The sequence below is a fragment of the Pongo abelii genome, chromosome 8 (genome assembly GCF_028885655.2).
Source record: "Pongo abelii isolate AG06213 chromosome 8, NHGRI_mPonAbe1-v2.0_pri, whole genome shotgun sequence".
In the NCBI taxonomy this organism is placed as follows: domain Eukaryota; kingdom Metazoa; phylum Chordata; class Mammalia; order Primates; family Hominidae; genus Pongo; species Pongo abelii.
In genome coordinates this window covers 81,951,135-81,973,932 of record NC_071993.2, presented here as the reverse complement: position 1 = coordinate 81,973,932, position 22,798 = coordinate 81,951,135, and the positions used below count along the sequence as shown (strand labels likewise).

The following is a 22,798-nucleotide window of genomic DNA, read 5'->3' as shown; positions in this document are numbered from 1 at the left end:
TCCTATTAAATTCTAAGCCTTATTTGCTCATCATACACATTAAGGGGATAAAAGACAAAACTTTATTTATGAAGCATACATTAAATTATTCTTAAGTACACAACACTGTTGGTGTTCTGCGGGATATAAGGTAGAAAGACGGAGAGAACCAAGAGTTACCTCAGCTATGAGTTGCCTCTAAGCTCCAGGCACCAAATTCTCACAATAGTCCTGTGAAATTAATGGTGATATCATTTCTATTTCACTGATAAGAAGTAAGAATCAGACATTGTCCCTGTTTCCAAAAGCTTATAATTTATGAAAAGATATGTTGCTTATAAATAGCTCTATTAGAATTTAGTATGTTATAGTGAGGTATTCATGATTTGGATGGTACTAGAAGTAAAAGGAGGTAAATAGTCATTTTTGGGGTCCTCACCATGGACATAAAGGAATAATTATTTTCTGAATAGAATTATCAAGGAAACTTTGAGGCAGGTATGGTGTCCCAGAACAAGTGGGTTTTATCAAGTGAGAATGGAAGATATGGCACTTCAGTGTAAGCAAACGCACTGGAGATGTGAAAATCCAATAACTGTTTTCAGGATACCGATCAAGCATTTGGCTGCAATAAATTTGTAAAGCAGAAATTGAAAGGTAAGAGTGCAAGTAGTTTGGGATCAGACCACAAGGCTTCTGGAATGCCTATTTCAGTAAATGGAAACCAATAGCTGTTTTTTGAAAGTAGACTGAAATAAACCATCTTTTAAGTAGCCATATCCAGCCACAGCATGCAGAAAAAAAGGTACGATGATAGTTTACTAGTCAAAAGTCCAGCAAGTTAACAGACTGCTGTAACCAAGCCATGATACCTCTAAATTGAGGCAGTAAGCAACCTATGCACCTCATCCTAACGACCTACTGCCTACCCAATCCAGAAAGGTTTTTACATACTGACTCCATTGGGAACTGTACAGAAGCCTCGGTATTTTGGCTTGTTCAAGCATAAAGAACAGGCAGTGTACTAGGTATTTCATACCCAAACACAACTTAGAACAAAGTTTTTGTTATATTATTGGAACAGTATGGTAATAGAACATTTAACCAGTTGCCAATATTCTCAGGATTGTGTGGTTTTAAAAAAACAACAAATGATATTACTGATTTCTCAACTGTGGTGCCTCATCTAAAGCACAGAGTAACCATTTATTGAATTCTTCCAAGGGTGGTACAAAAGTAGCACTATTCTATATGCAGAAGTTAAGTCAATGCATACAATGAACTTCTTGGGACATTAGGACTTAATTCTTTCCTGAACCCGAGTTTTAAAAGGCTTTAGAATGAAGTAAGATTATTTGACTTTTTAAATAATTTCATTGGATAGAGAAATAACTTAAAACTTCTTGCAGAATGATTATGTACAAAGAGCACTTTGAGTGAAGATCTATTAGAAAAACCCTAAAGAAATCCACACACAGTTTTGATTTCCTCATTTCTCTAATAAAAGATTACTTCTTTATATGATCATTTCTATGTCTCCCTATTCTTAAATATTTTCCCTAAAAACTGGTTATTTCAGTTATTTACTGTCATCTTTTTAATACCCTGCTGCCAAATAACCTTCCCCAAATACTTGTTTTTATCATACTTCTTCCTTGCTTAAAATAAAATGATAAAAGGTAACAGGATATAGAATATTCAAGATTTTTTAAATTCCAGAATTCGATAATTAAGAGAAACAATGTTTTTATATGAATGATGAAGAAATATACATGTGTATATATAACATAAAAGATATTTTCATGGGTAAGCAAATATATATATAAAGCCCTGTAATAGCCCACCATGGCAGCTTGGAGCAATAGTAAAAAAAAAGTACAGGTTCTTTTTTGGATGGAGTGGGAGACGGAGGACATGGGTTTTTAAGCCACCTGGATTCATGACCTAGCCACAAAGGCACTGTGTATCCTTAAAGAGTTACAGCCTTTAAAAGAGGTTTATATCTGATATGGTTTGGCTGTCTCCCCACCCAAATCTAATCTTGAATTGCAGCTCCCATAATCCCCATGTGTCATGGGAGGGACCATGAAGAGGTAACTGAATCATAGGGGCAGGTTTTTCCTGTGCTGTTCTCATGATAGTGAGTAAGTCTCACAAGATCTGATGGTTTTATAAAGGGCAGTTCCCCTGCACATGATCTCTTGCCTGCTGCCATGTAAGACATGACTTTGCTCCTTCCCCTTCTGCCACGATTATGAGGCCTCCCCAGTCTTGTGGAACCATGAGTGCATTAAACCTCTTTTTCTTTATAAATTACTCAGTCTCGGGTATGTCTGTATTAACAGTGTGAAAATGAACTAATACAATACCTTTCTCCATTTTTAATGTGATATTTGTGAACATCTTACACAATGCCTGGCACCTGGAAAGGCTGTTAATTAATACCAAAGAACTTCGTAGCATTCCGGACTTTCTTGAATCTTGCTTCCTCCTTCATCTTTCCCTTGATCTTCAGACTCAACACAACAGATCTTTTCACCGCTCCTGAATAATTCATATTTATTTTTCAAAGTAAATTTTTATTTTGCTATTTCTTTTTGAGACAGAATCTCACTCTTTTGCGCTGGCTGGAGTGCTGTGGTGCAATCACAGCTCACTCCAGCCTTGATATCCCACGCTTGAGCAATCCTCCTGCCTCAGTCTCTTGAGTAGCTGGGAGTACAGGCACATGCCACCATGCCTGGCTAATTTTTGTCTTTTTTGTAGAGACAGGTTTTTGCCATGTTGCCTAAGCTGACCTTGAACTCCTGAGCTCAAGCAATCTGACCACCTTGGCCTCCCAAAGTGTTGAGATTACAGGTGTGAACCACTTCGCCCAGCCTATTTTGCAATTTTTCTTGGAATGCTGCCTTCCTCCTGCTCACCTACCTGGACTCTATCCATCCTTCACAATCTAGAAGATCCAAACCCAATTGTTCTATTAGATATTCCTCAATTCCACCATTTCACACTTATTGGATTCTTCTTTGAAAAAGTCTAGATTTAGTGTCTATACTTATTTTTTGACATCTTATCATAGAATTTAGAGAAGGTAGACTAGTGTTCTCATTAAAATGCTATTTGTTTTAACTCTGGCAGCAATATAAAACTGAGCATTTTCCACCTTAAGGACTAATCAAACTAAGGAACAGACTGCTGAGTCTCTAAAGGCAAATATTTGCTGAATATACAATATTGTCATATTTTGACAAATTCTGTTCTTTTAACATAGACACCCTAGCACAGTGCTTAATAAGTGTTCTGCAAGTGGTAGATATTCAGTAAATATCTGCATAATTTACATAACTTTCTTCAAGGAACTAAATCATTAATCTTCAAGTCATTTTTGTGTAATAACAAAGCAATTATAATTTCTAGTTACATCTGATCAGTCACCTCAGGTTATATGTTCACATACAAAATGAAGCTATAAACAAAGAATACATACAGAATATACAAGATTTTTTTTAATTTCAGCAATAATTAAGGGAAACACTGTTTTTACATGAATGATGAACAAATATATGCGTGTGTGTGTGTATAGTGACAAAGATATTCTCATCTATCACAGATAATTAGCAAAGAAACTGAAAATCATACACATTTCCAGTTATGGGTCCTAATTTTTCCCCATCACTGCTATATAAATTGAACAGGCATTAGGCTTATTTAACAGTTTTTATAAATCAGCAACTTCAGAAAAGCCACACTGCCAAATTTAAGAAACAGTCAATTCATAACTCATTATTAATATTTAAAGAGCATTAAATATGGAGGCAGATATGGTCCCAAAAATAATATTCCAGATATTGTGATAGATGACAAAATATAATGTTAGTCCATACTTTCTAAAATCAGGGCTTCTCAAACTTTTCCATTGAAACTGCCCCTCTTGACAAAATATCCTAATAAAAAGGCTGAGAGGGAACATATATCCTCTATTCCCGGGAATAAGAAAGCAGAACCTCCGAATACTCCACTGTTCTAAACTTCTCACGCTTAATTTTAAAAATTCATGCTCTAAGAAGACATGCCATATTTATTCTATGACTTTGCATCATGTACTCTCAGTGCTACATGTTACCGACTTTGAGAAGCACTGACTTAAACCAATGTATTTCTATCTGAAAAACATTTTCCCACATTATGCTAATGGAACAATTTCATTGTATAATGCTGGGGGCATATAACAATGAAAACTGACATTTGTTGAGTAGTAAGTATGTAAAAGGCATTACATTAGGTTTTTGTATATATAAAATCTCAATTTTCAAAATGTAAATATTATCATGCCCACTGTAAGGAAGGAACTGAGGCACAAGGAGATTAAAATAGCTATCCTGGCAGGGCACAGTGGCTCACGCCTGTAATCCCAGTACTCTGGGAGGCCGAGGTGGCCAAATCACGAGGTCAGGAGATTGAAACCATCCTGGCTAACATGGTGAAACCCCATCTCTACTAAAAATACAAATACAAAAAAAAATTAGCTGGGTGTGGTGGCACACGCCTATAGTCCCAGTTACTTGGGAGGCCGAGGCAGGAGAATCGCTTGAACCCGGGAGGCAGAGGTTGCAGTGAGCTGAGATCGCACCACTGCACTCCAGCCTGGGTGACAGAGTGAGACTCTGTCTTTTTAAAAAAAAAAAAAAAAAAAGCTATCCCATGGCAATATAGCTAATAAGGTTGGCTACTTTGTATCCAGGTCTCTATTACATTACATCCTCATCAAAATTTTATTTTTACAGAAATCTCAGACTCTGACTGGTGTTAACTTACTTTTCAAGAATTTAATGATGCTATGCTCAGCCCAACAGTCACTATTGTCTAACAAGAAACTCTTCCCTTGTGTCAGAGCTGTGAACAAAGGGGAATGTAAGACTGTTTTTATTTAAAATACACCAAAATCCAGCCTCTAAATTGAACCAATTCTTAGGCTCAAGTAAGATTTGGCATTGTAAAAAGGTAGGATATACATTTCATATACAAATCATAGATCTAATCTAAAAGAACAGCAGGAGATGACAGAACACATGACCAGAAGTTATTAATACTTTGCAAATCTTAACTCTCATTAGCTTCCATCACTTGTTGCATGAATGTCCTTGAGGTTTTTTGCCTCTCTGGGACTTATGTTCACCATATCAAGAGATGGGCTAGCAGATTTTTAAGTTCCTTTCCATTCATAAGGTTTTATCTCTTTATAATTTTGCTGCTCACTCATCTCAATTTCTATACTTGAGTTTCCATGTCTCACAGCTAGTACATTTTTATTAGCATATTTCTAAGCAATTAATTTTCTTACTTTACATTTCTATCAATACTGGTACTTTCTTCTTAAAATGCTCCCTCAGTCATTGCTTCTGAATAATTTTCATTTTATAATTACATATTGAACACAACAGCCCAATAAAAGCTGCTGCCTAAGTTCACTCTGAGCTGTGTCAGCAAACTGTTTATGATGTCAGCTGCTACTTCAGTGTATTTGTTTTTTAAAATAGTTTGGTGATTTGACATTGGTACTTAAGCTTAAATTATACTGTGTTTTACATTTACATATTTAAGTACATTAAAAGCCACAGGTAAACTATGTTACTAACCATCTTCCAGTCTGATTTGCAATCTGTTCTTCTAATTTCTGTAGCTCCGATGTATAGGCCATTAGTCGAGCATTGCACACCATGAGATTCTTAACTGCATGTAAAACTTGATCTTTCTGAGTGCTCAGAGAAAGGAGTTTCCATATTCCTTCTCGCACTCGAATTTCTAAGTCTATTTTTTCTTGAATGTTGCAGTCCTAAAAAAAAAATGCATCTTTAAAATATAGCAAAAACCCAAAATTACATCTTAACCCATAGTAGATGGAAAATAGATATCATAATTGTATACCATATTGAGAAAACAACAAAGTTTTAATATATGTAGCGTAAAAATAGCTATTTTAAAATGCTCTTTGCAATTCTTAACTTCTTGCTTCATTAGAAGTCTTTACAATCTAAAGAAACTGAATAAACGAACATTAACAAAGGTGAGAAACATTATGTGTTCTTATAACTATACAAAGTTTAATAGCGTCCCTCCAAAATTTATGTCCACCCAGAACCTCAGAATGTAGCCTTATTTGGATACAGGGTTTTGCAGATGTGTTTAGGTAAAATGAGAACATACTGGATTAGAGTGGGTCCTAAATCTAATGACTAGTGTCCTTAAAGAAAGGTACCATGAAGACACAGTCACACGCAGAGAGAATGACATGTGAAGACAGAGACTAATATGTCTATAAGCCAAAAAAATACCAAGGATTGATGGCAATAATCAGAAGCTGGAAAAGGCAAGAAAAGAATTCTTTCCTAGGGCCTGTAGAGGAGCATGACCCTGCCAATTCCTTGATTTCAGACGTCTGGCCTCCATAAGTTTGAGAATAAATTTCTCTTGTTTTCAGCCACTCAGTCTTGGTCATTTGTTATAGCAGCCTTAGAAAACATACAATAACTAATGTGAACAATATATCACACATATATGTTATATACATTGTATTAAGAGATGGCAGTGTGGTTGATGACAGTGAATTAACCAAGAAAAACATGCTGAAAAAGCAGATACTGAGTAAAGGAGCCAAAGTTTAGTAGCAGGGAGGAAACAGGCTATTTGTAACAATAGGCAGTGTAAATAGAATCTCAGAAGCAAGAGAGTGAAAGCACTGTACACTGAAAATGTCAGAAGCCTTAGCTATCCGGAACAGAGCTTTAGAATACAATTCTGGATATACCATTTATTTTAGTTTTAGGGTTCACCATGAAGCTACTAAGTATTTTATTGCTGAAAGTCTTTTATTCCATATAATTATCTTTTAATGGCCTGATTCTACATACAAGTTTCACACGCAACATTAAAATTCTACAAACTGAATGTACAGTTCTGATTTAATTCACAATGACTTTATAAAAATTATAAATAAAAGGTACTCTTTATTATATCACAAACATGTAATGTTTCTGGTATGTCTATTTCTAAAAGATAAAGTGACCACCCTAGTTTCTATGGCAAAAAAAATAAAGACTATAATTTACCTTTTGATTGGATCAAAATGTAAATTTAAAAATGTAAATGAAATCTAATAACAAAAGGTCTAGACAACTTTTCAAAAAGAAAAGATGAAAGTTAGGAGAGCTAACAGTTTTTGAAGACTACCCCAAAAGACAAACTGCAGTAGATAATTTAACTTGACTATCCAAATCAATCAACTGTACTATTTACACACAGAAAACAGATCTGTTTAATTACCTTCTGTAATTACATCATGTAATCACCACATAAGAACCTTCTCATATAGTGTTGTAACTCAAAACTGGTGTACTATATAAATGTAGTCATTTGCTGGTTTTCCTTTGTTACACATGACTGAATTTCAACAACTCCATTTCATCTTTTTATGACTTACCAGCCCCAAAGTAAATTCTTCTTCAATGTAATTAGCAATTAATTTTAAGAATTATCTATGTGACCCATAAGTCTATAGGAATAAACTCTGGCAGACTGACTATATTGGGGAGTGCACATAGGGAGCAACCTAAAGCTGGGATGAATAGCTTTACCCCACAACTCAAATATAAACAAATACCATCTGGTGCCACTAAATTCAATTTTGGTTTTAAATGATGCAATGAAACAGGCAGTTGAACTAGCACAGTGGTTCTCAAAGCTGGTTGCATATTAGAATCATCTGAGGCAGAGAGGCAGGGCCTTATAGAAGTACCTAAACCTGTGACCTACCCCAAACCAATCAGGATCTCTGGAGGTGGGGCTTGAGCATTTGTTTTTTACAGTTCCTCTGGTGATTCAATGGTCAGCTAGGGTAGAGAAGCACAGCTGGACTATTTGAAATTCCACAGCAATCTTGAAACTTGCAACAACCTTAAAGAACCAGCAGGTGGCTACAGCCACATTAAGGAATCAGTTTGGGTTTCTATCACATAAATGAAGAGTATCTTCTCACCATCACTTACAATGAAGACTCCATAAAACTATAGAAGCTTGGGAAATAGTGGAGAAAGAAAATGTAAAGTCAGGATTTTAAAAAAAAAGTACGTGTAAAAAGTCTGAAGATGATATAAGATTAAAGTACTATTTATTAAGGAAATGAGGTGTATCTAACAGATACTACTATTAAGATTTTTTCCTTTAGAGCAAGGGTCAGAAAACTATGGCCTGGTTGGGACCTAGTTTTGTAAATAAAGTTATACTGGAGCACAGACACACTCATTCATATTGTCTATGGCTCCTTTAAGCTACAAGGGCAGAGTTGAGCAAGTTCAACAGAGACTGAGTGGCCTGCAAAGCTGAAAATACTTACTGTTTGCCCCTTTATAGAAACAGTTTACTGACCCATAATCCAGCCAAATTAACATACACAGTAAACTATAATCTTACCTCCCTCGCTGAGGCAGGTCTCAGGCAAATGTCAGTTAAGTGGATCCCAGAAGGCTAACATAAGCAGGATGAATTGTTAAGTGTACATATGGTTTTCAATGTATTCTGAGCTGTTGGTTTTTTTTTTTTTAAGGCTACTGTTTTAGCTAGTTTTGTATTTCCCATGCAACTTCTTTTAGTACACATCTACACTTTACATGCAGAAAAAGCCTCTCTGGTTAAGCAATGCTAGCTCTAGCAAGGAAGGGTTTATGGAACCAAAACTCTAGTCTTTAGTTACTAAGGGTATACAGTGCATCAGGGGTAAGGGTTGATGTCTAGTGCTATCCCTAGCAAGAATAATGATCATGTAATAAGGGTACCGATTGGGCATTCAATAGTGATGTTTATTAACCTCAAAGAAGATGAGTAGGTAATGGAAAATCATCAGTGTTGCTCCCTCAGCCATAATGGCTTGGCCAGGTAGAGTCAACGCTGATTAGCACCAAAGACAAAAGCTGGTCTCTCTGTAACCATTCCTTTTAGGATTGTTTGAATGCCAGTCTCCAGGAACAGCAGAGAATGAGGTAAGGCCATCATCCTCTTATTTCTTTTCCGATTTTCTGAGTAAGGGCTTGCCTCTAATCAAGTCAAACAGAAGCCTGTGTCACTGTCCTGACGCTATAAGTAGTTAAAGTCAGGCTGATAAAAATATATGGACAAAGCTATGAATGAAATAGGAGCATACCTTAAAAATAGAAATTTAGGTTAAGTAGGAAACAGAAATCTACTAGGTTTTAAGAGCTAGCCTAGCATGAAGGAAGAGCAAAGAAAATGGCTTTATTGTTGGTATTAAAAACTGACTAAAAAAACCTGAAATTGAACTCCTGGTAAGACAACTGCAGTAATCAAGATAGAAACTATGATTCACCTAATGGACATAGTTAAGCCATGTTAACCAAGAGACCAAGGTGAAGAAGAAGAAAAGAGTAAATACAGTACGTTCTCATTTTGCTAAAAGAAATTGTGTGGATTTTAAGAATTGTTTATGTACAGAAAAAAGTCTGGAAATTGTTAACAGCGGCCATTCTGGGGAATGGAACCGGAGACCGAATTCTTAAATTCATGTTTCTGTATATGTTGACTTTTCTGCAATGAGATAGTATTACTTTCTGAATTTTATTTTTATTAAGATTCCAAAAGCTTAAATATTTGTAAGAAAAGGTAGGGGACTGCCCTAACCACTCAGATGAATAGGACACAGGATAATAACAATAGTCATCTCTCAAGCACATCCTGAGTGCTAGGTGCTGTGATAAGTACTTCAGAGAGGTTCTCGAATTCCAACAGCTGTCTGGGATAGGCAGAATACCCAAGCTACAACTGTGGAAACTGAAACTTAGAAAACAGAGATAACTTATTCAAGGTTGCACAACAAGAAGAGTTTGGTTTGACCTGAATCTGACTCCAAAGCCAATACTCTATGCTGTGAGGAGTCGCAGAGGACTCCAGGATTTCAGTAGATGTGTTTGACTAGTGTGTGACCACCTCAAAATCTTTGGCCTTATCTCGATTACATGGCAGCTTCGTTCATGTATCAAAGGAAATACCAAATAAAAATTCAGTGTTAGTCAAGTATAAAATTATCTGACTGACTCTCAATATTCCTGTTAGGTTGAAACCTACTACTATTTTGTGTTTTTTCTTCAAATCCAAACTGAAGAAGTAATTCCACATTTCAATCATTTTGATTTTGTCCTGCCTAAGAAATTAACTATTGTATCTTCCCACATGTAAATAACCCAGCCTTTATGTATATTTAAACATTTATTTTCATTCCATGCAACTAAACTTCCTTCATGATTTTATCCTCTTGTCGCTTCTGTACCATTCCTAATCTTGCAGCCTGCAGCTCAATAAATACACCTGGACAGCTACACCTACACCTATATGATACGTGCAAGAACATCAATAGAATGCCAATTCACTATAAATCAAGATTTTGTTAACATTCAGGACAGCCAAAGTACATAACAGGACAGGATTGAAAAAAAGTACATCAAAATCTTTGAAATTTTTGAAAATGCTGGCATAAAACAGCATAAAAATTACTGATAAAGACACTGGACTTCTTTTGCATCATGGATCTTAATGTCTTGCTTTATTTTTCACAGTATTATTGAAAACTAATAATTTTGTGTCTGCTAAGGAAATCCCAGATTTTTAAACAAAGATATCAGGTGCCTCCATATGAATGAAATTGCAAATATTCCAATTTTGACCTACAAAACTGGCAATTTCATATGGCTTAAGCTATTTCTGAAGTAGGTAAAAGAAGGTAGAGATTAAAATAGAAGTGAAGGTCCAGCTTAAAGACATCAGAGTTTTCTTTTAAGACCCTAAAGTTATGGTTAAGAGTGAAAAGTGGTAACATTTTAATAACTGATGCTGCCAAGAAATAATGTTAGTCTAGCAAAAAGTAAAATAAAAAGGTTTCTAACACATTTTACATGGCTCAAAAGCAAACATCAAACTTCTATCGAATGTAACGTGTACTTCCTCTTTTCTTTCAAATGATTTGAGAAAGAACCCACTATCAAATCTTCAACTTTTTCTAAAGTGCAGAGGTTGCTGTTTGCCTCTACTCCGCTTCGACCCCTCTCCCCTCAACCAGTTCTGTGTTGTGTGTAGACATCGCTCCATTACTGTGCTTCCCATTAAATCCGTAATAAGCCAACTGTCCACTGGCCTCGCTGGGTTTCTTGGGAATCGAGGGGCTCCCATTTCCCCGGCATCACCTACACTTCCAAAAAGACAGGCGTCCAAAGCCTGGGGAGGGCGGCAGACAGGTGCGCCCGCAAACGCGCGCCGGGACCCCGGCACCGCCTTCCCAAACCGGACCTCAGCTCTCTGAGAAATTCGGAGGTTCCGATGTCCAGGCCATTTAGAGCCCCAAGAGTGCAGTCTCCTACTCCCTCCCTTTGTTTCTGGCCACCGCTGAAATAGAGGAGAGAGTGGGAGGCCTTCCCGACTCCTCCACAAAGCGAATGCGCGAGGAAGAGAACCCCGGCTCCCTCTCCTTCCGCGGCAGGGTCCCTCTCCTTCCGCGGCAGGGTCCCTCTCCTTCCGCGGCAGGGTCCCTCCCGCAACTCACCTGCTGGGTGGGAAGCCCCGCCAGGCCGAGCGCAGGACCCCTCAGGCTCTGCCCGTCCATCTCCAACGCGAAATGTCCGGGCCGTCGCCACTCCTTGAAAGGGAAGATTTGAAAAGCCCGCCCCTGGCAGGAGCCGCGGAGGACGCCAACCGCCCGGCCGTACCAAGTCCCAGTCGCAGGGGCCAGGGGCGCAGGAGGAACCCGGCCGAAGCGCACGCGCAGTGGGCGCGCCTCGCGCTCCGCAGCTCCCGCCGCCGGAAGTTGCCGAGACCCCAGGCTCTAGCGCGGCGGGGCGGGGGAGAGGGCGGCGGTGCCGGACTTAAAGCCCGGACGGGATGTGGGCGGGCCTGGGACGGGAGTGGGAGGGGCCGCGGGGAAAGCTTCGGCGGCGGAGCCCACCTGTCCCAGCGCAGGTTTCTGGCTGGTGGTTTTCGTGGCACGCCCTTTGCACTGGGAGCCTTGTGCCCGCATCCCACCGAAGGCCTTCCAAAGTGATCGTAGCTGGACAGACTCCAGGCTGCAGTCCCTGTACTCCCAGACAACTCAGGAACCCAAAGTGTCACTAAGAGCCCACGGTCTGGTTCCTAGAAAACCAATAACATTGCTCTCAAACACAGCGCTCGCTGTCTCCTCTCACCTTGTCCAGCGTTGTCACCGGGGTCACCCAGATATCATGGTTTTATTCATCAGGTTCGTGAGATACTATGTCAGGCATTTCACAAGGTCTTCTCTTTGCCCCCAGTGTTTATAACCCCAGATGTTCCCCGCCCACTACTCTGTCCACTTACTTCGTTTTCTTGCGAAGGATTTCTTTCAGCTCTCTCGCCCTCTCTTTCCCTCTCCAACATCCAAGGTGACAGAAAAATGGGGTAATATTTCTCAAGAGCCTCATTTCTTGCTGCCCTAAAGATTAGCACAAAGACCCATTTTAATTCATGGATTTTGTTAATTATAAAGGGAAACATGGGATTTTTAAAAATCAAAATGAAAGCAGCAAAGATATCACACCCTTGAAAAGTCCTTAAAATTCATTGTCCTTAGTTTATCTTGATTTCCCCCTTGAAAAGGCAACAGGAAGCCTCTTTGGGCTTCAGACATTTTTTTCTTCTTGAAGAGTCTACCAAATCAATCCTCCAGCCCTCATCGCCTAGAAACCCTTGGACATTTTTCCTCCATAAATAGGTGCCCATGTTTTTTTATTTGCCTGGGACAGACCCTGTCTGGGTCTGTTGTCCCAATGTTGCACCAATCTTGCACTTATCCCGAAGTGGATATTGTATGGTCATTTTAACTGCAAGACCCTTTTAAAAGCAGTTGGTTTGAGAATGTACTTTGAAAATATAATGGGTACCCTTCCTCAAATAGGTAAAATGCCTCTTTAAGACCCTTTGGACTAGGTGATACTAGAAGCTTCCCAGTTGGGAATGATGGTCCCCTTGCATTATGAATGACCCATATCCTTACAACAATAAAATATGTGTCCAAAATTATCAACACGGAGCTCACCTCATTTTCTACAAACACAGGTCTGAATTTCAGGATCATTATATGCCCCTTCCTCCAATGCACATCTCTCTCTTATGCTACCACTTTGTGGTGTAATTATCCCCTACTCAATATGAGGCTGCATGAGCCTAGCTGTAGTACCTGACTCAAAAGAAAAACACACCGCGAGCCCATCATCAGACACATAGTACTTATAACACATACAGCTCTCAGATGCAGATCAAAATACATGTAGAAGCCAACACTTCATAAAAACAGAGGTGAGTCAACTAGTTTAGAATTGGACACTGATAGAGGAGTATTTGATGAGTTAAAACCAGATATTTAACTGGAGATACATTTATTTATGATACTAGAAGAAAGAGGTTAGGCAAGGCCATATTTAGTAATTATCTGTAGAATACAGTTGTTACAAAAGACCTTTCTCTTTGGAGAAGAAGTTATGATGTGGTCCTGTTTTTATTATACACCGGGAGAGGTCCCCAGGAAGTGCATAAGTACTTAATTATTACATGATGATGAAAATACCTTGGAGTAGGACTTATGTTTCCTTATTTATCCTCAAGTCCTTACTTGTTACTGCTAATTTCATCAGACACAGTTTTCTCTGGTATATGTAATGCACATAAAATATAATCATCCATGGAAACTACAAAATTTAAAGAGTTCACATGCAGTGGTTTCATTAGCTTGAGGATTTATCTATCGATCTATCTATTTATTTTACAGTTCCCAGAAAGTGAGAAGTACTACGTTTTACCATCTCAAATATTTGAGAGAGAACATTTGCCTATCTCTTAACCCATCATCCCTGGGCTCTTACAGAAGATCGATATCCACCAAACTGCCCAGTTGTAGTAGCTTCAGCTAGAGGATGAGTGATGGAATTACTGTCCTACCAATATTACTTCTCACTATAAGGTCAATATTTAATGCTAATTAAAAATATACATATATTAGTTATCCCTAATATAACAGATAGTATTATAATAAATTAAAAACTACAGAAGTCAATCTAGATAATACTAATAGATGCCGAAGTATATTTTTCTTCTCTTATTCTCTGTATTCTTGTTTTAAACTAAGAGGCTAAAGGAAAAGAAAACACTGAACTTAAAATCAGCTCTCTGTTACATAACAGATCCATTATTTTGAAAAATGTGGTTTGTCACAGAACAGATAACTTGTGATTTTGAATATCCTCCTAGCCTCTCTTATAAAAAAAAGTCCTCTTAAAAATTCTCTTGGTGCTTTCTTTTACTCATCTGTTCATCTTGTAGATAATCTGTTTAGGTTGAACTGAATAAATTAAAGCTATATTTTGAATTATATATGGAAGAAACAGAGAGAGAGAAGGAACTGAGGTCAAGGTGCTAAGCAGAGGTGCAGCATTTTCTTAAATGAATGTCTACGAATAGCTGAAGCATCACATAATTAGAAGGAGGCTGTGGAATGTGGAGTCTGAGGATTTATTAGCCCGATAACCTTGGGCAAGCCACTCAGTTTTCTTATCTATAAAACAAGTATAATAATACCCATCTTGTTTTTTAAAGTTGTTGGGAGACTCAGATAAGATTTTTGAGAGTGCTTTGTAAACTGTCCCACAAAAACAGGAGTTGTTACTACTGTAGGAAGAAAACATGAGTACCGAAAGGCAACTGTAAAGTACCTATAGAACTATGAGAACTGAATGAGAAAAATTTATGTGAATTGGATATATTCAAGATATATCACCTACCACTGCTAAATAATATGCTATCTATAAAGAACTCCTATAAATCAATAAAAATTCAACTAGAAAATTGTCAAAAGGTATGGTAGGCATATTATGGGAGAGTAAATCCAAGTGACAAATAAAATAGGAAAGGTTGCTCAACCTTATTATTAGTCTGTAAACTGCAGATTAAGATCCCAAGGAGATATTTTACAGTCACTAGATTAAGAAATACTAAGAAATCTGATAATACTAGGGGTTGGCAAAGATGCAAGTCCAAGAGATATTATATGCTGGTGGAGGAGAGAGAAATATGTCCAATCACTTTGGAAAAAACAAATTTAGAACTGTCTTGTAAAGCTGAAAGTGTGTTTACTTAGCAATTCTGCTCCTTGGTATGTATCCTGTGGGAAATTCTTGCAAATTTGTCTAGGCAACATTGCTTATCATAGCAAAAGTATTTTTAAAATCCAAATGCTCATTTCAGGAGCATGGATTAATAAATTGTGGTGATTTACCCAGTAGAATGTCACGTATCTTTTAAAAAATAAGCCATAATTATGTTTAGTAACATACACATAACTAAATCTTAGAAATACTGAATGAAGAAAACTAGTTGCAGAAGAGTACACAGAATATATAATCTTTGTAAAGTTGAATAACAAGAGACTCTAAACAACACATTGTTTAAGGAAACAGGTGTGTGATAAAAGTTTATACTTAACAGGAAAGGAATGCTAAAAACAAAATTCAGGCTAATGGCCAGCTTTGGAAGGAAGGCAGGAGAACAGGATAGTCACAGAGCCTGCAGATACAGAGCTACTTACTTGTCACGTTTTAATTCTTAAGTTGGGTGATGGGTTCACCAGTATTAATTGTAATGTTTACCTGGTAACTTACATATATCACATACATTTAGTATGCATCAAACCTTTCATAATAAGAAATTTTGAATATGTAAAAAAGTCCTTGTAAATGTTAAACAATAGTGATAATGTGTGGGTTTTTTATAAAACTAATAATACATATTATTATTGTATTATAATAATACATATTATTATTGTATTATAATAATACATATTTTAAAACTAATAAAACATATTTTGACTTACAGAATTTGACTTGACATTTGATTCATTATCTTTGTATTTTTATTATGTGAAAGCATGGAAAACACAGCTGTGATGCATTGGTACCTATAACCAGAAAAAAGACGCTGAAGAATTGGCTATGTAGATTTATTTGTGAACACTTAAGAACCACTGCCTGGGAGTAGTAAGGGGTAGGAGTCTGGCGGAATTTGCAAGGGATGAGAGCTCTTGTCAGCAGATGGAAACAAAATGAAGTGCAATTTAAGTTATTACTGCCAGTGTGACCTACATATTACATACAATCCTGAGGAAATTTAAGTGACATTATAATCAGAATGCTCTTTACTCACCAAGCAAATCAGTCACAGGAATTAGTTGTATAACTTGAATCGGTGGTTCTCAAGTTGGGGGACACAAAGACTTTGCAAGGCCTGGGTATATGTAAAGGTCTGACTGTTTAAAGGAACGCATTGTTAAGATTTTCAACTTAGGTTCCCTCATTCTGAAATTGATCGGCCTAACAACTTACCTGCTGGTCTAGGCCTCCTCTTGGTCCCCCTTTCACAATCAACTTTTCCCATTTGATAAAAGAAAGCCATCACTTCCACCCATTGCATTGTCCTGGAATATAAAAACCATCTGGAGGTCAAAGGGACAGTTAAAATTGTTGGTATTGGGCTGGAAGTGGTGGCTCAGGCCTGTAATCCTGCACTTTGGGAGGCCGAGGGGATGGATCACCTGAGGTCAGGAGTTCGAGGCCAGCCTGGCCACCATGGTGAAATCCCATCTCTACAAAAAATACAAAAATTAGCCAGGTGCGGTGGCAGGTGCCTGTAATCCCAGCTACTCAGGAGGCTGAGGCATTAGAATCGCTTGAACCCGGGAGGTGGAGGTTGCAGTGAGCCAAGATCATGCCACTGCACTCCAGCCTGGGTGACACAGTAAGACCCTATCTCAAAAAAAATATATATATATTGGTATTGATTCTACATTAAGTAATAGTTACCTATGAATACATAACTAATTGGAGGAAAAAGGGCTCATCCACCACATGATATGTGAAGATGTATAAAATTTCAATTTATATACATATGTTTGTTGCAGAGAAATATTATAAGATGAGCAGTAAAGACTTCTCATGCATAAAAATATTTTATTTTAGCATACTATTCTGTGGGGGAAGTGGAATAAAAATACAAGTTCAAGTAGGAAAAGAAATAATGTACAATTTTCAGCATAAAATTGTTTATATATTTTTTACATGGATGATGCTGGATGGGTATCAACTGTTAACATTTTAGATTCCACTGGATACATTTAATAAATAGAATTTTTGAAATTTGAAATTTTAATTATTTTCAATATACCCACAATTACGTCCTTTGTAACTATTTAAATGTATGGTAAAACATGACAAATGCCACCTTAAAAATATGTAAGGGGTAAAAAGATTTTTAAAATTATTTTAAAATAATGAAATCATGTCATTTGTAACAGCAACATGGATGGAACTGGAAGTCATTCTGTTAAGTGAAATAAGCCAGTCACAGAAAGACAAATACTGCATGTTCTCATATGCTGGAGCTAAGAAACTATCTCATGGAGACATACAGAGTAGAATGATAGCCAGTCGCGATGGCTCATTCCTGTAATCCCAGTGCTTTGGGAGGCTGAGACGGGAGAATCACTTGAGCCCAGGAGTTCCAGACCAGTTCTGACAACAAAACAAGACTCTGTCTCTAGAAAAAAAAAAAGGTAAAGAAATTAGTTGGGTGTGATGGCACACACCTGTGGTCCCAGCTGCTCAGGAGGCTGAGGTAGGAGGATTGCTTGAACCTGGGAGGTTGAGGCTGCAGTGAGCCATGATCATACGACTGCACTTCAGCCTGGGCCACAGAGTGAGACGTTGTGTCAAAAAAGTATTTTTTATATATATATATGTGTGTATATATATATGTATATATGTATAAATGTGTATATATGTATATATGTATATATGTGTATATATGTATATATGTGTATATATGTATATATGTATATATATGTGTATATATGTATATATGTATATATGTGTATATATGTATATATGTATATATGTGAATATATGTATATATGTATATATGTGTATATATGTATATATGTATATATATGTGTATATATGTATATATGTATATATGTGTATATGTGTATATATGTATATATGTGTATATGTGTATATATGTATATATGTGTATATGTGTATATGTGTATATATGTATATATGTGTATATGTGTATATATGTATATATATGTGTATATATGTGTACATGTATATATATGTATATATATGTGTATATGTATATATGTATATATATGTGTATATATGTGTATATATATATATATAAAGGAGAGAGAGACAGACAGAAAGAGGGAGAGAGAGAGATATCAGAGGCTGGGAAGGATGTGAGAATGGAAAACAGTAGGAAGGGGGAATGAAAAGAGATTGGTGAATGGGTACAAAGATACAGTTAAACAGAAGAAATAAGTTCTAATGTTTGATAGCAGGCTGGGATGACTATACTTAGTAATAATATTATGTATATTTCAAAGTAACTAGAAAAGAGTACTTGAAATGATACCAACACATAGAAATGATAACGCTTAGGTGATGGAGACCCCAAATACCCTGACTTGATTATTACAAATTCTATGCATATAGAAAATATTTACATGTACCACATATATATGAAAATATTATATATGAATAAAAGAAAAAACATTTTAGGGGTATTTGCATAAAAATATTTGAAAACTGCTGATTTAATTATCTGATGGCACCCACAACAATACCCAGATGCATTGATATACAGCAGAAGGTCCACTTGTAGATGGAGCCAGACTCACTTCCTCAAATTCCCCTCTGACCATTTCCTCCACTGTCTGCAATCCCTCATATTCTCTCACATGCCCCTCTAGTTTCCAAGCCAGTCTCAGCTCCTTTCTTAGGTAATTGTTTTTCTTTAGATGGATTAATAACATGAATTAGGCTAAGGACAGATTCCTCTTTTCCTACTTTAGTTCTGGAAAGGTTCTTTTTGTAGACATTTACTACCTTTTTCTCCTCAGGAGTATCTTGGCTATTATTGTGCTTTTGCCCTTTTACATGAAATTTTGATTCAGCTCCTCAAGTTTGAAGGAACAAAAAAGAAGCGTGTTGGAGTTTTTGTATGAATTGCATCAATTTAGAGAGAAATTGTTTATTTAGGATATTGGGTATTCCAATCCATGAACATCATGTATGTTGCAAATTTAGATTTTCATTTGAGGTCTTTTGATGAAGTTTTACAGTTTTTTCCACATAGGCCTATGCATATCTTTAGTTCCATGTATTCTTGGGTTCCTTATATCTCTTCTTGCTATTGTAAATAATACTTAAAATACATATCTTCTGTTTGTGGCTGGTGTATAGAAATAAAACTGATTTTTATCGGTTGGTCTTATATCCAAGTGCCTTGCTAAATTTGCTGATTATTTCTAATAAATCATCTGTAGGTTTTTAAGTATATTCTGTATGAAATCAAGTGTGAATAATAACACTTTTGTTTCTTTTCTGATTCTCATATTTCTTTTTACTTGACTTACTACATTGGCTAAGGCAGCCAATACAATATTAAGTGGAGGTGGCATTCTTGTTTTATTCCTGATTTTAATCTTTATCTCACTAAGTACACATCGTTTACCTTGCAGCTTTGGGTTTATGCCTTTCTTAATCTATTGTCTTCATCTCCTAACTTTTCTTTTATATTCTCTACTTTCTGGACTCTTTGTGCTGAATTCCGAGTATTTTTCCATCTTCTCATTTTTTTCTTTTATCTGCGTCCGATTTTCTCTTAAATCCACCCACTGAGTTTTTTATTTCAACCATTAATTTTTTCATTTATAACAGTGCTGTTGTAATGACTTTTACAAATCTCCCTGGTCATCTTGAATATTTTGTTGCCTGTTCATTTCTGTGATTCTTCTATTTCTTCAGATCTTTTTCACAACTGTTCTACATTCTGTTTCTAATCATTGTAATATTTGTAGTGCTTAAGGATATTAATTTGATGTTATTTCCACTGACATTTACTCACGGTGATTGATTTCCTTGAGATTTGTAATCATTGACTGGGTGTTCATTTTTACCTAATCCAAGCTTTCTTACAGGGGGGATTTACATACGTTTTTACTGGGAATCATAGCCTCTAGATGTCCGAAACCAGTTCACTCAGGTTTCTAAGCATAATATAAGAATCTCAGATGCAGGTCCTTCCACTTGCCATTGGCAGAGCTAAAACCATTTGTGTGTGTGCACATGCATTTGTGCACTAACTGTGGCTTTAACTCAAGTTTCTTGATTGGTTGTTTTTCTTGTTACTCTATTTCTAGTTCCTAAAAGGTGTTTTTTTTTCCCTGAGATCCCAGTAATGCTATAGAAGTTATATTTATGCAAAATATATCTATTTTACAAAAAATTATTCATCAGTGAGAGGAACCATTATTCGTGAAGTCCACTGTACCTGTAATATAGAATTCCACAGAAGGCCGGGGTCGGTGGCTCACGCTTGTAATCCCAGCACTTTGGAGGCCAAGGCAGGTGGATCACGAGGTCAAGAGTTCAAGACCAGTCTGGCCAACATAGTGAAGCCCCGTCTCTACTAAAAATACAAAAAATTAGCCAGGTGTTGTGGTGTGCACCTGTAATCCCAGCTACTCAGGAGGCCGAGGCAGGAGAATGGCACAAACCCGGGAGGCGGAGGTTGCAGTGAGCTGAGATCACACCATTGCGCTCCAGCCCGGGTGACAGAGTGAGACTGCACGCAGCCCCACCTCACCCCCCAAAGAAAAGAAGTCCACAGAAACTGCTAATATAGAAATTCACAAGAAAGGATAGTTTAATACCAAAATATAATAAGTACATAATTATACATAAAATGTAAGAATAAAGAACTGTCCTTCAAATTGCACTCATTTGGTTTTAAGGGAAACTCACCACGTTATATTTTTCTCCTGCAGATATAGTTGCCTAAAAAAGCTGGTCGGTGTCCCAACAGAGTCAGATTCCTTAATGGTCACTTTGAATATATTCAATTTTGAGGAAAATGGGAAAGGAAGAATTTTTCAGATGGTAGAACAAAGTGCTATGAAGAATAATGGACTGGGGAGTCCTCCCCAAGGTCTAATCAAGAAACCTTTCTTTACCTTTGGGATAGAGGATCGTTACAATTTCTACTTGCTGAGATTTCACAGCTGCTACAGAGCAGCACTGCTGCGTCTCCCCTTCTTCTCCTTTCTAAATGGGAAGAGTTATGTGGAGGTTATCCTGAACATGTATCCCCAGTATGTATTGGATGTATGTGGGGCAGATGACTTGCCCTTTTTGTTCAGAGGTTTCTGGTTCAAGAGGACTCCCATCCTCACATGAAGCACGTTGCTCCCTGTGGTAAGGACTACACTGTATTACCAAAGATCCTCCTTTTTGAGCTTGATACCCTCACTACATGGGAGTTTTGGGTTTTCTCCTTCCGGCAGTGCATATTTCCAACAGGAAAGAGAGTGGACTGAATACTTAGTGCCTAGGAAGACTATTGTAATCAGTGACACAACATAGTTCTGGTTTGGTTTACTTCCTCATAGGTTTGCCTGTTTGAGGTCAGCCTTGACCATGAGACTTGCTTTCTTTGCTGAACCATGAGCAGAAGGGTCTGTGAAGCAGCTGTAAGAGCAAGTGTTTGACTTGCTGTCATTTTTCCCCCTCTGTCCCAGTGACAGGCAACTTTCCAGATTGTAGATGGTATAATATTGCATGGTTCAGAGTGAGATAACTAAAGAGAGTGCCCACCTGTCTTGTGCTGAACACACATTAACAGCAATAAACATATCTTTGTTACTTTGAGCATTAAATAATCTTCGTTATTTTTAGCATTATTTTGAGCCTCTGAATCTGGGAATTGTTTTATGCTACAGTGTTACTTAGCTTGTTCTGGTTTGATACAAGCACCAAACTGGGAGACAGAGGACTTAAATTATAGTGTCAGTCCTGCCATCTAATATCCATTTGGCAAGTCGCTTGACATCTGTAAAGCTGAGTTTCTTAATCTGTAAGATACAACTAATAATTCTTCCCCTGTCTGCTTCATAGGCTTGTCTTGGGTATCCAGTATATATGAAAGTATTTGAAAAATTTAGGGCGTGTACAAATATCTGCCTGCAGTGTCATTAACATTGAATTGGTTTATTTCATCTGTGTAATGCCAATCCCCAAAAAGAAAACATTAGAGAAGTTATGAAAACTAAAGATTTAAATCAGATAACGATGGAATGAAAGACTTGAAAAGTTGAGCATGAAGTAGAGATATTTCCATCTAAAATATTTCAATGACTATGCACACCCTATTTTATAACCATAAATTTCTTTAAAGAGTCATTAATGTTTTTGAAATTCTATTGTAAGTTAAAAGTTATGACTAACAAAGCCAAAACCAAAGGTATTTTTAGAAGAAAAAAATTTATTTTGGACTTAGAAAATACTGTATTTTTCTTTTGTGTGATATCAAAGTGAAGCTTGATTGAGTTGGCTTGCTTACTACACATTCCAGAGTCAAATCTACTAAACTGCTCTGTTTTCAAACTCCATCTGTCTTTCTCTCACCCCCAAATTCTGAGCACCTAGGAGTTGATCCTCGCCTTCCAATGAAATCACCACATCAGAAAGAACAAATCATAGGCCGGGCGCGGGGGCTCACGCCTGTAATCCCAGCACTTTGGGAGGCCGAGGCGGGCTGATTAAGAGGCAAGGAGATCGATCCCGGCTAACAAACATGGCGAAACCCCGTCTCTACTAAAAATAAAATTAGCCGGGCGTGGTGGCAGGCGCCTGTAGTCCCAGCT

General features: G+C 37.2%; 1 protein-coding gene across 2 annotated transcripts in view; it reads right to left on the bottom strand.

Moving 5' to 3' along the window:
• The window catches only part of RTKN2 (rhotekin 2), a 75,634-nt gene extending 63,604 nt beyond the window's left edge, over positions 1-12,030 (bottom strand). The window contains exons 1-2 of one of the 2 annotated variants that reach the window (XM_002820911.6): positions 11,579-12,030; positions 5,616-5,812 (exon numbers count right to left, since the gene is read on the bottom strand). In XM_002820911.6, the coding sequence (XP_002820957.2) occupies positions 5,616-5,812; positions 11,579-11,638 (257 nt within the window). In that variant the 5' untranslated portion in view covers positions 11,639-12,030. The remainder of the gene's footprint in view (positions 1-5,615; positions 5,813-11,578) is intronic. The other variant, XM_009245580.4, reaches the window with a different exon arrangement.
• Positions 12,031-22,798: the final 10,768 nt, after the last annotated feature.